The sequence below is a fragment of the Colossoma macropomum genome, unplaced genomic scaffold (genome assembly GCF_904425465.1).
Source record: "Colossoma macropomum unplaced genomic scaffold, Colossoma_macropomum, whole genome shotgun sequence".
NCBI classification, from domain to species: domain Eukaryota; kingdom Metazoa; phylum Chordata; class Actinopteri; order Characiformes; family Serrasalmidae; genus Colossoma; species Colossoma macropomum.
This window is the reverse complement of record NW_023494784.1, coordinates 32926265-32945339: the sequence shown is the minus strand read 5'-3', so window position 1 is coordinate 32945339 and position 19075 is coordinate 32926265. Positions and strand designations below refer to the sequence as shown.

The 19075-nt window shown below is 39.7% G+C and overlaps 1 protein-coding gene across 3 annotated transcripts in view; it reads right to left on the bottom strand.

Annotated features, from left to right (window-relative positions):
- Positions 1 to 2306: 2306 nt before the first annotated feature.
- Positions 2307 to 19075, bottom strand: part of adarb1b (adenosine deaminase RNA specific B1b) — a 165351-nt gene continuing 148582 nt past the window's right edge. For 2 of the 3 annotated variants that reach the window (XM_036569365.1, XM_036569378.1), the window contains 5 exons: positions 18799 to 18950; positions 16881 to 17049; positions 11745 to 11926; positions 7789 to 7967; positions 2307 to 6737 (listed from right to left, as the gene is read on the bottom strand). In XM_036569365.1, the coding sequence (XP_036425258.1) occupies positions 6561 to 6737; positions 7789 to 7967; positions 11745 to 11926; positions 16881 to 17049; positions 18799 to 18950 (859 nt within the window). In that variant the 3' untranslated portion in view covers positions 2307 to 6560. The remainder of the gene's footprint in view (positions 6738 to 7788; positions 7968 to 11744; positions 11927 to 16880; positions 17050 to 18798; positions 18951 to 19075) is intronic. The other variant, XR_005007194.1, reaches the window with a different exon arrangement.

Below are 19075 nucleotides of genomic sequence, written 5' to 3'. Positions count from 1 at the left end.
CAAAAATAATGAAGTTCAAAAAGTAAAACATAAAATATCTTGTCTTTATACTGTTCCATTTACATGAAGGTCAAAGTGAATTTGCAAATTACTGTATTTGCATTTTACATACTGTCCCAATTTTTTGGAATTGGGATTGTGTAGCCTATCACTAAAACCATTGCACATTATGTGGTAGGTTCAAGCAGCAAACAACAATGCCATCAAAGTGTTTACAGATACAGTTTCTAACAGCAAAATGCTGTAAAACCCTGACATTCAAACACAGATCGATCACAAAACAATGCACCAAAATAGACTCAAAAACGGGTCAGTTGTCAGACATAGAGTCTATTTAAGCTTCGTCTTGGACTAAGAGCCACCAAGGGAAATAGAACCTGACAGCTCTACTTAATCCAGGATTTGGCTTAATCTACAAACAGAAGCCCAGCCTTCAGAGTATTTGAACTAAAATCATTTCCAATTGACAGGGAAGCTTAATTATCCTCTGCATTTTTGGCAAGTCGTGCCTCCACAAAATACAAATACAAACAGATGAGGCAAAGATATATACGAGGACGGAGCAAGAGAGGTGAGCGAATCTCTTTCACTCTTTACCCAAAACCTTTCTCAGCCAGAGCCTGACTCCCTGCCTATGCTGGAGAATGAAGTGAATAATTCCCTCTTTAGTGCTGAATAAGTCAGAGTGGCTAGAAGCTCAGTCTTCTACCCTACCCTCCCTCAGTGAGGCTTTTTAAATTATGGATCCTCAATACAAACAGTCCTCCCAAGAGCAAGGGAGAAGGGCTTCTCACAGTTCTCCAGCATGAAATCCTGGCTTAGATCGGAGTTATCATCTGCATATCCCACCGGGCTGTCTCAGTGTGTCTCCGAAGCCTCTGTATACCATATGATATTGATTAATTATTGACATGCATACCATGCAGCTGCATATTCAGATATACACACACATATATATATATATATATATATATATATGGAGAAAAACCTTAGAATGGTTTAGAAATGAGCCCAAGTCCAGTCTTTCAAATTAGACAAAAATATGTATAAGAAAAAGGCTCAGAAATCCTCATTGCTTTTCAAAAGATCCAGTATTATCTTAACATCTGAATATGTTACTGTAAAGGATTATTGAAACCATGTTAATATTAGTCAAAATAGAGAAATCTTAACCTCAACGATAGCAAATCATGGCACTGGTGCAAGCACATTAATATTTAGCCTTGCGCAGCATATTTAAATTGCAAACGTGATCAAAACAGTTGCACTTCACAGCCCTTTTGTAAGTGCTTCCTCTGTTAAGATGTAAATCAGATGGCCCAGATTCTTGCTCCAACCTAAGTCGCAACACAGAGACAAAGCAACAATGTGGACTCTCTGGAGGTCCCTGAGAACCAGTTTGAGAACCACTGATTTAGAGAACTATTATTGTAAATAAGATGTATAAATGTAAAAGAACATTGAAAACCATGTCGGGAAGACCCTTAATTTACATTATGTGAAAGTTCTTGAAACTTTTGAAAGGTTCTCCACACTCACCCATTGTGGCATATTAAGCCCAGAGGCACTGGGCTTGTTTTGTGGATGTGGCCCACAAAACAAGCCCAGCAATCCAGCAATCCAATACACCCATTGCTTTAACATGTCTTCTTCAGTGAAATAATTCTTTCCATACAGATCTGTCTAAGTGTCCAATAACGGGACATGTAAAGCAGTATGCAAAATTTTGGGCACCCCAGGTCAAAATGCATGCTTTGTAGATTTTCTAAGTGAAAATAAGCTAACAAATCCTCTAAAGAGAACACACTTCAATGCACAGGTAGTACCTTTGCTGAATTTAAAAATGTCCTATGCAAAATTTATGGCACATTTTATATTTTATGTTTTTTTTCTATGTTAATCTCTGTAAATAAAAAGCAGAAAATGGCTAAAATCAGCAGAAAATGACATATTTAAGTTGGTTCCAGGTAAAGAATGTGTTAATTTCAATCAACAAAAACAACAGGGTAATCAAGTTAAGTCTAGTGTCGAGTCATTAGTGGAGAGGTTTAAGTCTAATGTTTTCAAGTCCAAATTTACAAAGTTTACAACTTGAGTTAGGCCTTTTGATCCTGCCCAACATCAGAAAAATAAGCAAGACATGCAATGTTAGGAAATACATGTGCTAATCCTCATGACAGCATCTGGACGTAACAGATAGGATAATTTTTTCAGACTCAGACACTTGTTAGGTTCACATACGAAAACAATACATTGCTAATGAGGTTCACATACCAGAACACAAAAAAGGCACTTGTATACAAAGGTAAACTAAGATCTTGTTTATTTTTTTTTTGCTCATTTATATATAGATCTATGTTTTATTTTTCTACATACAAGTCCGTTTATAGTCATCATGCTGGGTGCAGCTTCAGTGGAGGAGCTCATGCAGGTGGCCCGTGTATGGATATTACAGAGGACACGCAGGAGGGAGGGCAGGGTGGGGCGGAGCAGAGCGGACCGCACCAGGCTCCAGCGCCACTGTGCCCCACTGTATAGTCACCGAATCACAACACGCTCAGAACAGGGCTGGCCAGGACCAGAGCAGGAGGTCACAGGTCAGAAGTGAGTACTTTGACTGAGACATGGTCCAGTTCCAGAACAATAATAAAAAATAAAAAGGTCCATCTTGGTTGGGACTGGGAGTTGTTTTCATGACATCATTCATTGACATCTTGGGCAGTTGGTAAAGAACAGCAGAAGCAGGCATCAGAAGTACAGCTTTGACAGTCGGACACATACAGAAGCGAAAAGATGACTGGTGTCTCAAAGAAAAGGAAACAAAAATAAAAAAAATCACCCCATATCACCCCACTAATCCTCTAAACCCTGCTCTCTCTGCAGGCTCCAATCCAAACTAAAGGGTTTTGAAATATTGCTAATAAAGTACACTGAGAATTTTTAATACAGTATTTTGTAAGCATTTTTATTTCTTTATTTTTTCTACACTGTGTTCAAGTTCAGGACGGAATGGTTTCCATTTAAGAAAAGGTGAGCCAAGTGAACGGCCACCAGAAAGGTGCTGGTCTGGTCCCATTAACACAGCCAGCCTTCATTAATCAGCACAGGCTGGAACAGCACAATATACATTGAGGTCAAAGCTCGACAAGGACTCTTTCTCCCTCTATCTAGATCAATGTGCCACGTATATGGTCAGGAGAACCACACTGATGGGGTAGAGCCTGGGGCCAAGACCAAAAAACAAAACAAACACGGGAAAAAAAAACCCTAAAATTCACTACAAACTGTCTGAATTAAAGAAATCTATGTTATGGGAACAAGTATTTCTTTTTTTGTAGTTTTTTTCTTTTCCAGCAATTGTGGAATTGTGTGTAATGAGAAAAGTACATTTTCAAAAATACGAGTAATATATGCAGGGTGTCCATGGCAACAACAGAGAGGTTCACAATATTTACAGTTGTAAATGAACAGGTACAGAAAAACAGAGAACGGAGCTGTTTAGATCTCACTGCAAAACACAAACATATTCATTTGTACTAATTAAAAATATATTAGTAAATGAATATACAAAAACAATGATGACAAATTGTATTATGCCCAACAATCTTTGCACTAATAACTTGCTTTTTTCTTTTTTTTTTTTTCAAAAAAAATAAAGTCTCCATTTTGTTCACCTTGAAAGAAAATAGCCAATAAAATGACATCATCTTTGGTGAAGATTCAACAGCAATCTCCAAGTCCTGTTGCCATGACATCTCGACAGAGTGCCGGTTGGGCTCAGCAGCAGGTGCACGCGCTCACACACACACACACACTCGTACACACACGCACGCATACACAGACTCACCCGGATGGGCTCACCGAAATTAAATTAAACACCGTCTTTACACTGCTGTGTGAGAGAACTGAAAAAGTCCAGTAGTGATGGGCCAAAGAGGGGCTGCATGAAACATCTGATCCAGAAGTCATCCAACAGACTCATCAAACACACACCTGCATCCTGCAAGAAAGAATCAGCACTGCAAAGTGATCCAAATTTGAGTTACTGTACAGTGCTGTGCAACAACAGAGACCACCTTTTATTTCATTTCCAGTCAAAATGGCCATTAAATACAAGTTATTAATTTTTCATCATAAGAAAAAAAAAGCAGAAAACATTTAACTGAAAATTACACAGAAGCCTGAACAACAAAATACAATATTAAAAACTCTCAGTATTCAGTGATTCCACTCTTTGACTTTATTACAGCTTCTGTTTTTTCGAGAGACTTGCTTTTCAGTTTCAAAGAAATCTGCAGGAATGTTTTTCCACACCTACAAAGTTCAGTCTTAGAAGTTGGTTGCACATTCAGTGATGTTGAGATCTGGACTCGATGGCTAGTCACTGTTCTGAGAACACCAGTATCTTCTATGTTTAATTTGCCAATTTTCACATTTCTGTCTAGTTCCTTTCCTCTGACAGACAGAAAGATTCAGATCTGAAGCAAGACTGGAGCTCTATATTCTTCTATCTTTCAGAGAGGAAAGATTTAAGTGCTGTTTATTTGATGGTGACAGTTTTGTTCGTCTACCAGGTCTTGCATGGTTGTTAGGAGTCAAATTTTTTTAACTCTAGTTTTGAAACTCCTGTTTTTTTTAACTGTTTTCTTTTGACTTTTCACCTATTTATGCAAGCGGAGTGTCTTATATCTAATCTCAGAAATATCTCCTAAAAATAAACAACTTGCACTTAATGGCAGTTTCAACTGGAAATAAATGATGAGTGGTTTCTCACTTTTGCACAGTTGCAATATTGTTTCCTGTTTGCTTTCATCGATTGAAGCTGCTGCTTTATAAATCCATGGCAGCCTATGCCTCAGATGGACTTCTCATTCAGCGTACACTGTGACAAGTGAGTCTTTGTTTTTTTCTGGGGGGCTGATATACTCAGTGCCCACTAAAGAAAGAAAGAAAAGATCATTATAGAAAACATGCCCCCAATTAATACAACTTCAACATCCTTATGAGTCAAACATGCTGCATTTTGCAGGCTGTCAATCAAAAAGAGCTCAAGCTTAAAATGAGCTGAAAAAAGTCTTTAAAAATGTAGCTCTAGACTTCAATCCCATGGATACAGCAGAATTCAACAATATGAAGCAGTTTGTGCCCGAAAAACACTGGCACCGAAATCTCAGCAACCCATGAGGATATAGGGGGTGAGGGGGTTCCAAGTGGCCCCTGCAAACCATCCACTCATTCCATGCAGAGAGATGGCTTTAAACAAGAAACGTGCACCACTGAGAAACATAGTTGTTCCCAATCAGGGAGGAGCATACTAGAATCATCTGGTTTGCGATTATGGCTGTGAATGTCAACTTAAGGGTAACAGACATTGCAATAGCTAAAAGGGAGATGCTATAAAACCTAGCTCCCTACATGAACGTGTTCTCCATGCAGCTTAAAAAAGTCAATACATCATTTAGTAAAAGTACCTAAATGCAGAGGTGACTCTTCTAAAATGGTCAAAAGAAGGCAGCTTCTTAAGTCTTCTACATTTTGCCCAGTAAAAAAAGAGGGGCAATTTTTCAGAGTGATGTGCACTACAGCACACAATACAAACATGCACTGGAGACATTATTGGAACTGAAAGCACCACGACACATTGTTTAATGAAAACAATGCACTTCGGCTGCATCAGTGATGCACAGGAACAAGAACAAGATCATTTCATATTTCGAAACAAACGCTTCATTGAACGCTTCCTTCAAGCGTCTTTAAAAGGATACCGCAAGCTTTTAAGGGACCAAATGCACGTTTCCATCTGAGGTCAAATTAATACGACGCGAAACGTTAAAGAACAATGCTGTTTACTAAAACTACTGTAAAAGTGTCTTGACAAAATACATGGGGAGGGTAACATAAGAAAACTACCTACATTTGAAAAATTAAAAAAACGTATTGTACTCTATACCATCTAAAGGGGATGGAATAAAACAAAATCTAGGGTGGTGCTTCATATAAATGGTGGTCTTCTCTTGAGCACAGGTGTTCTGATTAGGAGCGACGCTCTACCTAGTACCTTCCACTGTTGCCTACGGGCATGTGGTCAGTCTGAGGCCTCTGACCTTGAGCGTGTACTCTTAATCCACATCCGTTCCATCTTAAAACATAAAGCTTCAGGGCAATAAAATGACAAACACAACACAAAACAAGACCTCAAAAGGACTTTGTTTTCCAGTTATAAATGACAGTATTTTCTACTATGTACTGTGAGCTAATGCCATTAATTCCAAAACAAACATTTGTTTAAAAAGACAGACTAGTCCTACATACATTACAAATTAAAAGGCAAATTCATGTCGTCACACACTTGAGGAATCATAAGTGATGAGAGCAGAGTGGGACTAAAGGGCTGTGGTTTGGCTGGGAATAAACACAGTCAAACGCACACAGACACACGCACGCACACACCCACAGGCACACACACACACACACACACACACACACACATCAAGTGAAGTATCAACGGCTGGTTGTAGTCATGTCTTTCAGATCTCTACTCTGTCCCTCTTGCGCCCCCTTCAGGAGTTGAGTGAGAACTGGTCCTGTTCTATAGGCTTTTTCACCCAGGCACCCAAGCCTGCTTTCTGGAAGGCCTTGATGAGCGTCTGCTTGGCAGTGTGGTACTCCACCGCTGCCTGTTTGGCTTCATGGTACGAGCTGGGTTTGGACACTTTGATCCGCAAGGTAGGTGACAGCTGAGGAGAGAGAGCAGATCCAAAAAAAAGATGACAAGGCTTAAATATGCCTGTGCTACAAGTCACAACAGCTTTACAAATACCTTCTTTTGTGTATGTAAACAGAACACATAGAGCTAGTAATACTAAACTGAGACTAATAAGGATTGTCAATAATTAATCACCAGTGACAATACACCAAATTAAACCATGCCCAGGAAACTGAGCATAGTGTTGATTTCTCAATGCAGGTGCAGTTAAGATCTTTCTATTGTGGTCCTTAACCCCTTAACAAGCCATGGGCCCGCCGGCAGGCCCAAAGTATTATCACACACTTCTATAATCTAAGAATAGCTCAATCAGTTTGCACTGAAGTCCCTGTAGCTACTGAATAAAAACCTTAGTTTGTAATAAGCCTGGATTGTTAAGGGGTTAAAACAGGGGTTGTATAAAAAAGGCATCTATAATCTTACAGGCCAGTTTTAATAATCTATAGTTCCGGTTTAAAGGAGCCATATCCTACATCGTATATGTTATTTTGACTTAGAATAGAAAAGAATAGAATAAAATTTTATTTGAGGTCCACTTTTGATGTTTTAGTTTGTCTGGATATCAAAAACATTCATTTTTACATGGCCATTTTCCAATCACACTTTACGCCTTAGAATTAAGCAGGCTGTGCTTTAAGACTGATATATGCAAATGAGTTCTGTTCTCATTTGCTGCCTTGTACTGTGCCTTATTTACAGAGCACTGCGGTCCAAAACACTCCTTATGACTTCAATGTGAATGGGTGGAGCTAAACAGTAGGCTGAATAGGGGACATATTTGAATGTGTTGGTTTTGGTGACATAAAAAACAAAGCATTTACAAGCAGAATTTCAAGGTCATTTTCTATATATAAACTGATGGGGGCGTGAATGTTTTGAAACTTATATTTCCATACTATATCAAACCCTTATTAAAAAAAAAAAGTATGGTAAGTTAAAATTGCCCTGATATGGACTCTTTAAATTACACTTTTCAGTGTATAGCATGGCTTAATTTGAACCTGTCGCAGCGTGAACTGTACCTTCGAGTGCAGTCGAACCCAGCGGCTGTAGAGGGCATGCTTGCAGAGACGTGAAGGCCGGCCCATGTCGTCTTTGCCTGTGGTGGCATTAATGACCTCCAGGCTCTGGTCTCCCACAGCCCAGTTAACACTGAAGTTAGGAGCCTTCCCTGGTTGCCGTGCCTCCGCATTGCTGATTCCTGCCGAGCACACAGACGAGATGGTGCGGTTCAGCCAAAGTAATTATTTTGTGATCAATAAGATGAAAAGGGTCTCATGCATCAGGCAGAGACATTTCAAAGACCCGAAGAACAAGAACATCGTTACTGCTCCAGAATAAATGTCATGTACAAGCTGATCTTTTGAAGTCAATATTAACAGAATATTTCTAGAAAATTTACAGAAAATCCTCAGAAGTTGAACTGTCAGATGGTAATGAATTTCTGTAGCACCGCAGACTAGGCTGGACTGAGTGAGGCATGAGGAGCTGGAATGATTTACAGCACTCCGTGTGAAGTGATGTAAGCCCTTCTCAAAATCTCTAAAGCGGAAAAGGTTAATTGCCCACCCCATTATCTGTCTACCTGCAGAGCTGGAGGAGGAAAGCACAGGGAAGACAAAACGAAAGGGAGATGTAGTCAGGACACAATTCAACCGAAGTGCTGACAGGACCATTCAGGACCATCCAAAACTTTCCTCCTTGTTTGCTCTTCGGGATGTACTCAGTAAGTTCTAACACTCACTTGAGAAACTTGTGTTTCTTATGGTTATTGGCTGTTGTAACTAGAATAAAGCTTGAAATATCTGTCTGAACCCAACTGCATTTCTTACTCGCTTGTGTTGTTGAGAGAATTTAGCAGTGAGGTCCATCAAAATGGAATGCCAGGTAAATAAAAGGCAAACTGAATCAGGAGAGAACAGTTTAGTGAAGCCAAATGGATGTTTATATTCAATTTGTTTGGCCAAAAATAAATATTTATGTTATATGGAACATGTTCTATGAAAGCATTACTTGATGAATAAATCCAAGTGAAATTTAAACTAATTTTTGGACAGCTTAATATTTTCTTATACAGTTGTATGCAAAAGTTTGGGCGCCCCGGTGGAGGACCAAGTTAGCACATCCTCTACAGAGAGCACACATTTTAATGCTTAGTTAGTGTGTATTGGTTGAATTTGATTGGAAAGGCACATTTTAATGTTTTTTTTAATATGTTGAACAAATACATAAAATGTGTGCAATAAATTTGCAGAAAAATGCTGTATTTAAGTTTAATCCCTGTAGAGCAGTGGTTTCTGACTCCTCCTAACACACATGATCCAGTTAATCAGCTCAGTGTTCAAACTTTATCATACAACTGTATCATACTATTTTCTATTACTTTTTATTTAATTTATCTGTGAACTAATGATGCATTTAGAATTGATGCTGAATCTTCATTACTACTTTTAAATCTCCTAATGGTATAGCATCTACACACATCTCTGAATGCCTGATAAACCATGTTCCAAAATGGTGCCTCAACTGCTGATCATCCACTGCTAGTCTTCTCCATATTCCTCGCATGAAACATAAAAATAGTGTTGAATCAGCCTTTTGTTTTATGCACCAAACATCTGGAACATATTACCAATAAATATTCTTCAGTCTCCTTCTATTGCTGACTTTAAAAAAACAGTTAAATACATACTTCATCGCTTTTAACTAACTGTTATTATATTAGTGTTTATTATTTTATTTTTACTGCCATGTTACTTTTACACTACTATACTATTTTTAATGTTATCCTTAACTGGTGCCATTTTTAAAAGGTTTTATCATACACGTTGGGTGATGTTTTGGGCTCGGTTTCAGACTCAAAACTTGATGATGTGGTTTGGATCGGGTCAGACTCCGGCGCAAAGTTTTCAGGACGTAATCGGGTCCAGACCGCAACTTTAGACCCGATTAAAGCTTTAATCTGAATATGAATGAGGCAACACACTACCAACTTTAGCCTTATAGCAAGCTTTAGAGAAGGGTCACCTTGTTTCTGTTTAAAAATCAAAAGAGTGTCCCTTTACTTGGGAAAAGTTGAGTGGCTTGTGTTTATACAGCAACACATTTATACTCCCAACTCCCATCTCATCACTTATCAAATAGAGACTTCAGCTAGAAGGGATAAAAACTCCTGGGAACCTGATGTAACACACTGAAATGCAGTGTGAAATAAGGTGTGTGGAGTGTGTCTTATCACATCTAAAAAGGGATGACCTTATAACAATGTGATTAAGGTGACGTATTCTACAGATGTTAAGCAAATATCACTTCAAAAAGAGCCGGGAGAGAAACCAGGCAGGGATTCTAAAATGCCACTCAAGTCTTTAAACAGCAGGCCCTGGTGTTTGCACACAGCTTTAAAGGGATGAAACGTTTCTTGCTCTCACTGTTAATAAAAGTACAGAGAACAAAAGAACAGAGAGAGTGAGAAAGCGTGTGTATATGAGCAAGAGAGAGACAAAGAATGACCAGCTTTAAACTTGGAACACTGTACTTGGAATGATGTACTTAGTAGTCATGCCAATAAAACTACGCTATATGTCCAAAAGTTTGTAGACACTCCTGGTTTCCATCCAACACTTCAGCATCATTAATAGGAAGTTTGGCCACCTTTGCTGCAGTAACAGAAGGCTTTACACTAGATGTTGGAACATTGCTGTGAGGATTTGACTGAATTCTGCCACAAGAGCATGTGTGAGGTCAGGTACTGATGAGTTGTTCTCAATCATATTCACCACTCTAACTCATCCCCAATACACTGGATGGTGCTCCATCAATCCATGGAATGCAGTTCTATAAACTCAAAAGCAAGGGGGCTTAATACCAATCCAGTCAAGGCTTAGAACTGGGGGAGTTGACTCCTAGATTTCAAGTCTCAGTCCTGGTGAGCACAAGCTCTGTACACTTTTGCGTCTTCCCCATTCTACACACCTGACCCAGACCATGAGTAATTTGTTGAGTTGAATCTGGTGTGCTAGATGAGGCACAGTACAGAAATGTGCATACCATGGGGGCATCAGGACTGGCATAGGGAACACCCATCTGATGCTCAAGTTCAGCTTTTCCAGAGTGTCACATTCTACTGGCAGTGCTTTTCTACTGAGAGTATATTTCCTGTGTGTATCAGCAATAAGCAAACCATGAAGCAACTGAATTGACTAATTGGAAGAGATGTCTGGATACTTTTGGATATATAGTGTATCTTAACTTGAACTGAAAACTGATACTGAGAGGAAAAGTGGGTTGGCAATTTGAAGTTAAGAACATTTGCGCCGTCTTCTGTAAAGCTACTATTTTGCTACTAATTCTTTGATCTGAACTAAAAAAAAAAATGAGTGAGAGAGAGTGTGTGAGGGAGAGAGTGAGAAGGGGGGTGGGAGAGAGATAGAGAAAGAGAGGGAGAGGGGGAGAAAGGGAGAGAAAGAGAAAAAGAGGAAGAGATAAAGAAAGGAATGGAGAAAGATGGAGAGGGGGCTAGAGAGTGAGTAGGTGAAAGTGAAAAAGTGACAGACAGAAAGAAAGCGAGAGTGTTTTATCGTTATCATGATCATTTTTGTTAGTGTGATACGCATTTCTGTGTATATAGTGGATATCATCATTACTTAACTGTGTGTTTTCATACAAAGCGAGCATAACTAGTCCTGTTTAACTGGGTTCAGTGCAGTGCAGTGCAGTATGTGAAATGTTGAATAATAATCACTGTATTCATAGTTTTTAAATGTGACACTATTAGCGCATTTTGCCTGTGTTTCAAAGTATCATCATATGTACCGTAATATGCTATTTTTCCCGTATCGGCCATCCCTAAGACTAGTGCATCAATTAGGCCAAAGATTTCAAGTTAGAATTAGAAGTGCAGAAGCCATTCTTGTACTCGTACTCGGATTTGCTGTAGGAGAAAAAGCAGAGATAGAGAAACTGGAGGGGTTTCCCTCACCACTGAGCAGGGGCCGGTTGAGGGTGAACTGCTGGGGCAGGTCCTCGATGTCTGCGATGCGCTGGTACATGGCCCGAGAGAGATGATCAGCGTGGTACAGACTGCCCAGTATGATGCTGGAGAAGTAGATTGGCTCAGTGAAGTAACTCATCAGTGAACCCTGGATCCCCACTACGTTCCACCTGCACCAAACACACACAGAGACAATGGAGTACAGAGACAGATCATGAACTACAGTGTTAAAAGACTTCTGCTTTGCCTGAAGCGTTTTCTGTGTTTGATCTAATGCACTTATGTTTCCTCTCATGGCTTCTATTAGAGTTACTATGTAAAAGAGATGAGCAGGTCGGAGGGCACAACACAATTATGGAAAACACCACATATCACATCTTCAGGAGCGGCTATAGTATAATCTTTAGGCTAACGTGGGGAAGGTATTAAAACATGGCCTGAAGAAGAAGAAAGAAATCATGTATGGGAGGAAAAAAAAAATCTCTATCCAGCAGTTCGGGGCTTGATGCTTTTTGTTCGCTCAAGGTACAAGACGAACTGATTCATTAGTGCCGTTCTTCCGTTCCCCCCTCAATTTGGGCATTCACAAGTCCCAGACTGCCCCAGCGGTAGTCCACCCTTCTGCGGAGCACAATCAAAGGGCCTAATCAAGACCGCCTCTACTCCCCCAAACAACACCTGCTGCACAGCCATGTCGCCAAAGCGCACTCAAGTGATTGGAGCTCTTCTGTTCAGCACGGCCAATCAGCCGCTTCAAACACCGGACTGACTCAGAGCCTTCACTCCAGCTATTGTTAACGTGGCGACTTCATTAAGGCCTGGTTAAAAGCCTTCTTTCCGCTGTTCTTCGCCTTTAAGGCTGGCCGTTTAATCAAAAGGAAAGCGAAAAGAACAGTGAATTACAGATGAGCTCGAGATCAAGCGCCGCAAGCGACTTTTTAACTAAAAAAAGCTAGCAGAGTGGTTAATAATTCAGTGACATGGGTGGGTGGAAGACTTTATCCAAAGAAGGAGCTTGAAGGAGGAGAAAGAGTCATGGTGTGCAGGGGAGCCTTTTTTCCTCCCTTAAAATCCTCCTCCACTCTGAAACCCTGGACTATCCACTCTGCTACAGCAAGCTACCCTGCTGGCACAATCTGGCACATGCCAGAGTAGCTATAGGGAACTGAGCAATCAGTCCAAAAGTCCAGAGGAAGTACAGAAGCTGAAGATACATAACACATCAGTAGTTCATTTACGTTCATGTGCAGAAGTTTGAATATTCTTGGTCAACTGATATGTTTTGTTGATTTGATGTTGATGATAACTTTTTCCATATTTTTTCAACATGTTTAATTCAGCAGATAAACAATAAGTGTGCATTAAAATGTGCAGAAGTGTGGTCTCTGCAGAGGATGTGTACTTATTTTCACATACAAAATCTACAAAACTTGTCATTTGACCAGGGGTGCCCAAACTTTTGCATACAACTGTACATGTCCCACTATTGGACACTTAGAAATATCTGTACTGACAGGTTTGGTTGTTTATTTATTTATTTTCAACATCAAAATCAGAGCTAGGGCTATCGATTATATTAGTAATAGTAATTGAGTAATCTACTGTTTATTTTGAATGATTAGTTGAGTAATCAAACAATATATTATAACAATTTACTACAAACTATGCAACACATTTCATATGTTCCAAAATACTGAAAAAGCTAAAAAGGAAACCTTCAAAAATACTGTATATATAGCTGCTGTCGGAGCAAAACCTTGTGTCTCCAAAATGATAACTTTACAGGAGAAGGAAAAAACCTGCTTTCCTTTTAATGTAAGTCAATGGAATATATACATACAATAAACAAAAAACAAATATTACTTCAATGCTGCTTTTGGCCATTTCAGTATTTTCATGAACTGGAGAACACAAATTTAATCAGTGATTAGTACTTAATTTTAACTGAGTAATCATGACAGCCCCAGTGGCAGCATGTCAGATGGTCCTTGGAAAATCACTGAGAGAAAACAGCTATAAAAATGACCAAGGATGAGTCAAGGTTTTCTTTCTTTTGAAAAATGCGTGAGGAAAACACTACAGAGAATCATTAGCAGTACTGAAGAGATACTGATAAATTAGACATATTCTGCTGCACTGTCTTTTAACCAGGTGATGCACTGTCACACTGAAAATCATGCATCATAAAGCCTGGAATCCAGATTCACAACACATGCTGGTTATGTTGAAAAATAACCCTATCCAGCGGGGGATGATGGCACCTTGAGAAATAGTGCAATACGAGTGATGAAACGCCACTCACTGACAGCTACCCATCGTTCAAACTCTCACGGCCATCTTCCCTTAGGCATCAGTTACATAAGAGACTCCTGTTGCAAAAGTAAACCACAGCCATTATCAGTGCCTGTTCTTTCCTTATGACAGCCAGTTTAATAGACTAAATGAGAGTGAAGACAGATAGTGCTGGAATGATGATGAGGCTGGGCTGAGAGTGACAGTGTATGTGCGCGTGTGCGTGTGAAGGTAAATAGATAAGTAGGAGCGAGCTGCTCTCTCATCAGCTGTGACAGGGCCTGTGCTCTGCACACACAGCTGCCTCCGACACCTCCTTATCTCCCCACTTACAGGCGTCAGCGGCAGGGGCGGACAGCACCTCAGCCACTCCGAATGACTACACAATCCCCTCCCTTGAGCCGCTGCAAGCCTGCTCCTGCGCTAACATTCAACCAGTGCTCACAATTCCTGAAAGCTTTGCAGCGTAATATTTGCTGCAGTGAGGGAGAGAGAGCTGTCTCTCAGAAATACCCAGATGTATTTAAGAAGTGCAGTTACACTTTATTTTGTTGGTTCCCTATGACTTATATACAAACGCTCAATTTGTTGTCAAACTACCAGTTAAAAGTTTGACATCACTTGAATATTAAAGGAATGGTTTGGCAAAAAATCAAATTTACACAATTTTCCACTTACCTAAATGTTGCGTGTTCGGTGTCCAAATTTGGCTTTATCAGGTTTGCACTGTAGCTACAAGGCTAACGTTAAACAACAATAATGAAGCTTTATTCATTATTATAGTTCACTGTGTCTTAAACCACATCGACAAGTCTAGGCAAACTTAATGAAGACCCGGATTTGGTTTGAGCAGGTTGAGAGAAGTTTGGGAGGTTTGGGTGACTACTGAGTTCTAGTGTGTGCAAGCAATGCCAGCCTCATAGCTCCAGTGCTAAACTAAAGATGCAAAATTTGGCTGATCGACAACATGTGGGGTAAGTGGAAATGGTGTAAATTAGATTTCTGCCAAACTATTTCTTTAATAAGGCGGCACAGTGGCGCAGTGGGTAGCAGCGTGACCAGGGTCCTTTCTGTGTGGAGTTTCCCCATGCATGTTGTCCCCATGTCTGTGTGGGTTTCCTCTCATAGTCCAAAGACATGCAGTCAAGCCAATTAGAGTCATGGGCTGGAGGTTAGGGAACCAGCCTTGTGACCGGAAGGTTGCCGGTTCGATCCCCTCAGCTGACAGTACGTGACTGAAGTGCCCTTGAGCAAGGCACCTAACCCCCAAATGCTCCCCGGGCGCCGTGGATAGGGCTGCCCACTGTTCCGGGCAAGTGTGCTCACTGCCACCTAGTTTGAGTGTGTTTATGTGGTGTTTCACTGCATGGATGGGTTAAATGTGGAGGTCTAATTCCGATGTGTTCAGACACAGTTGGCTAAAAGGTTCATTTCAATTTCAAAAATAAATTGCCCCAAAGTGTGAGTATGTGTGTAAATGTATATGTCTGTGTGTGTCTGCCTTGCAATGGACTGGTGACCTGTCCAGGGTGTTTCGGTCCTTCCACCCAATGAGTGCTGGAAAAGGCTCCAGCACCCCCACGACCCAGGAGGATAAGTGGCTTAGAGGATGAATTAATGAAAAAAATTTTAATAAGTGTTATTTTATGAAATGATAAATGTGTAGACTAACAAATAAACTAGACATCAGAAGGTATTTTTCAGAGTTTTCTTGACTATTATTCTCCAAGTTTTTTTTTTAAAGAAACAACCCATCATTACCTATTTACCTGTGTAATATAATATTTACAGCTATTTATAGTAACTCAGTGTTCAAGTTGCCACAAGATTTGATCACTTTTAGATTACAGGCAATCTGAACAATACTATTTTTTCAGTTTAAATAATTAAATAATTCTACATGTTACACATCTGCGAATAATTATGCAGCTACATCATTTTCTATTTATTTATTAGGCATCTACAGCTCTGTTCATAATGTTTTATTGCTTCCTTTAAATCATTGGACTACTATCACACCATCACACCTGCAGGCAGGTTACTAGCATTACCTTCAAATCATTTTATACAAGTATCTGCAACAAAACTGTTTTTGTATTAGTGAAACCAGTGATTCTAAACATTTGAATGGTAGCGAATCTGGTGAAACTTAGTTGATTATCAACAGTGCTAAGCTTAGTATTAAGATTAGGGTTACAGAGTTGGGTTTGAATAGTGAAAAGTTAAAGAGGGAATCGCACAGGTTTTTCAAAGTTTCTCCATAATTAAGATGCAAACCAAGTCATTTAGAGAGGTCTGATGTGAAACACTCCATTCTAGAGAAACTTACCGAGCCAGAATTATTCACAGTGGTGGTGATAGAAATCAGACATCTGAAGCATTTAATGCATCTAAAAGCTCACTTATAAGAAGTTATTATATGTAATGGTTACGAACATGCCTGATGTCTGAGACTTTGTTTTATGATAGTTTTATGATATGAAGCCTGAAACATATTTTTCATGGTATTCCATTTATGCTGGGCGTTGTACCACTATTTTACTATGGATCAATATAAAATTTAAAAACTCTGAAGACACATGCAGGTTTACTGCTTATTCAGCATAGTAACTAAAATGGTTAATTATGCTGATACTCTGAAAAATCTGTGGAATTCCTTTTCAATATAAGAAATATTGAATTGATTGCAGGTTAAAGACAAGGTAAGCATCTAGACTGCATCTAGAGTGGAACATCAAGACCTTATTTATGAATTCTATTAGTTTACACCAAAACCTGCAGACTTGCATGGGTGCGAATGCTTTGCTTCGTTTGTGTGCACATGTGAGTTACCTGGCAATCTTGTCACTGCAGGACATGGTGAGGAGTCTTTCTCCCTGCAGAACTCCATCCCATGTCTGAATGGTGTTGCTGGAGCGCACTGGGATGGTTCCTTCTCCAGACTCGATCTTAGTCCTCAGCTGACCCCGAGCTTTTCTGTTTGGGTGTCTGTCTCCTTGGTCTGATGATGAAGGAGAGAGCAGTTAGCCAAGAATTCCAAACAACAGGCTAATCCATCACCTCTCCATTTGTTAACATTAGTGAACTGGCAGTGTAGACAAAGAGCTTGCTCATTTACAATTTCTGTGAACGTGCGGAGCGTGCTGTTCTCGATGCACGTTGGAGTAATTGTGCGTCACACAATAGGAAGCAGTTGAACACACAATGATTCACACATGACACTCGCAGAGCAGAATTAATCAGATGCAGAGGGGGAAAAAGAGACAAAGCTAGCTAATTAAAAAGACTGTTGAAATTTGTTTTCAAAACACGGCCAGACAGTTGAATGAAATTCTAATTAAACGAGCCTGATCACATGGGGAAAACATCCTAAGCTTAAATGAATTCAATTATTAGGCTTTGATAATTAATTTCCAAACAAGGGGTTGAATAAATCATTTTGGAAAGCTGTCATCCAGCTAAGGGGAGATGAAAGAGATGTCATGTTCTCATATCTTCTACATCCTGAGTATGTCTAACACAATCAGGAGCCCCTCTGGACCCAACACGGTTTAACACTAGTCACAGGCCAAGCTCACAAAGCTTTCCTCAGTATGATCAGATTACTGCTCTTCTATCACTGCTGTCATATGCATTTCATATATGATTCTAACTCCACTCTCTGGTGCAATGCAAAGGAAAATGGGTTCCTCTTCTGAGTCTTAGTTTCCTCAAATTCATTGCAAGATTTTATTCTCTTACTGTTGCCATCGGCATCCTCACTAGCAGAATATATGAGTAATTCATTCTAACCTACTTTGTAAGCTTGACTATTGTAAAAAATAGTTAAGCATCACATACTGGCAGCTGATTTGGCTGTATGCGAAAGTTTTAATGCATGATTTGCTGAATTTAATATAAATAAATAAAACTTGGCATGTTGGGCACATAAAAAAGTTGGGCACACTTTCTCTTGATCCTCTAGAGCTTTTTTTTAATTTGTAAGAAGCTTATTTGACTCATTAGGTCTTATTCCAAGTCAGGTGTAGACAGTTCCAGAGCATAATAAATGATGTGACTCTTCAAACCTCTCAGGCTGTTCTGCTTACACTAATCTAAGCAGCTGACTGAGGATCTTGTAACTAAAGACAGGAGAACTGTTGACGTCAAGACACAATCTGAAAGATGAGGGAAAAACCTCCGAAAAAACGCTCGTAGACTGGTCAGGTATGCAAAGCAAAACCTCCACATTGTTGACAGTGTAGTGTTTTGGGACAAACGTCATCCACACGGAAAGTTTACTAAAGGTAATTAATTCTGATCTCATCATAAAAGTCAATATCTCAAGCATGTGTTTCACTTAAGATGATAATATGGAAGCAGGCTATCATGCTCCAACACTCTACAACATCAGGCTAGATCTGTTGCAGGATTGGATTGGATTCATTCTTTTTTCCCCTCTGATATCTAGCATTTTGTGATGACACTGGCCTGATACTGAGACCTGGTATCAGATCAGTGCAATCTCTACATCAAACAGAACCATTCTGGGTCCAGCTCATCTAATACGGTGACCAAGAGGAAAATCCAATCAGGTAGTTGTGTATGCCATAGTTGAACAATATGACAAATAACCCTCAGAGGTCACTCAGTGGGGACGACTCATTCTCTTTAGTTTTAGTGAATAATAACAAGTAAAAGAACACTGTGCTAAGTGATATTTCTGTGTATATCAGCAGGCACTTCTGTAATACTTCTAATGCTCTCTTACCCTCAACGCCTGCCTCATGGGGGGAGAATATGCGAGCGTCCCCACATGGCGATGTGCTGATGTACAGGTGAAACTGAACGTTGTCTTTCAGTCTGTATCCATGTTTCTCACACCGTGTAAAAATAGACTTCTGATGTTCCTCTTTGTTGTTACTATGTGGAAGAAAAAGGTTGTTTTTTGCTTTAAGTACTTACAGAATGGCTCACAGAACAGCTGTGTTATACTCTGATTGAGTGTAACCCTGATGTAGGGGTGATATGGCAGAAATATTATATCA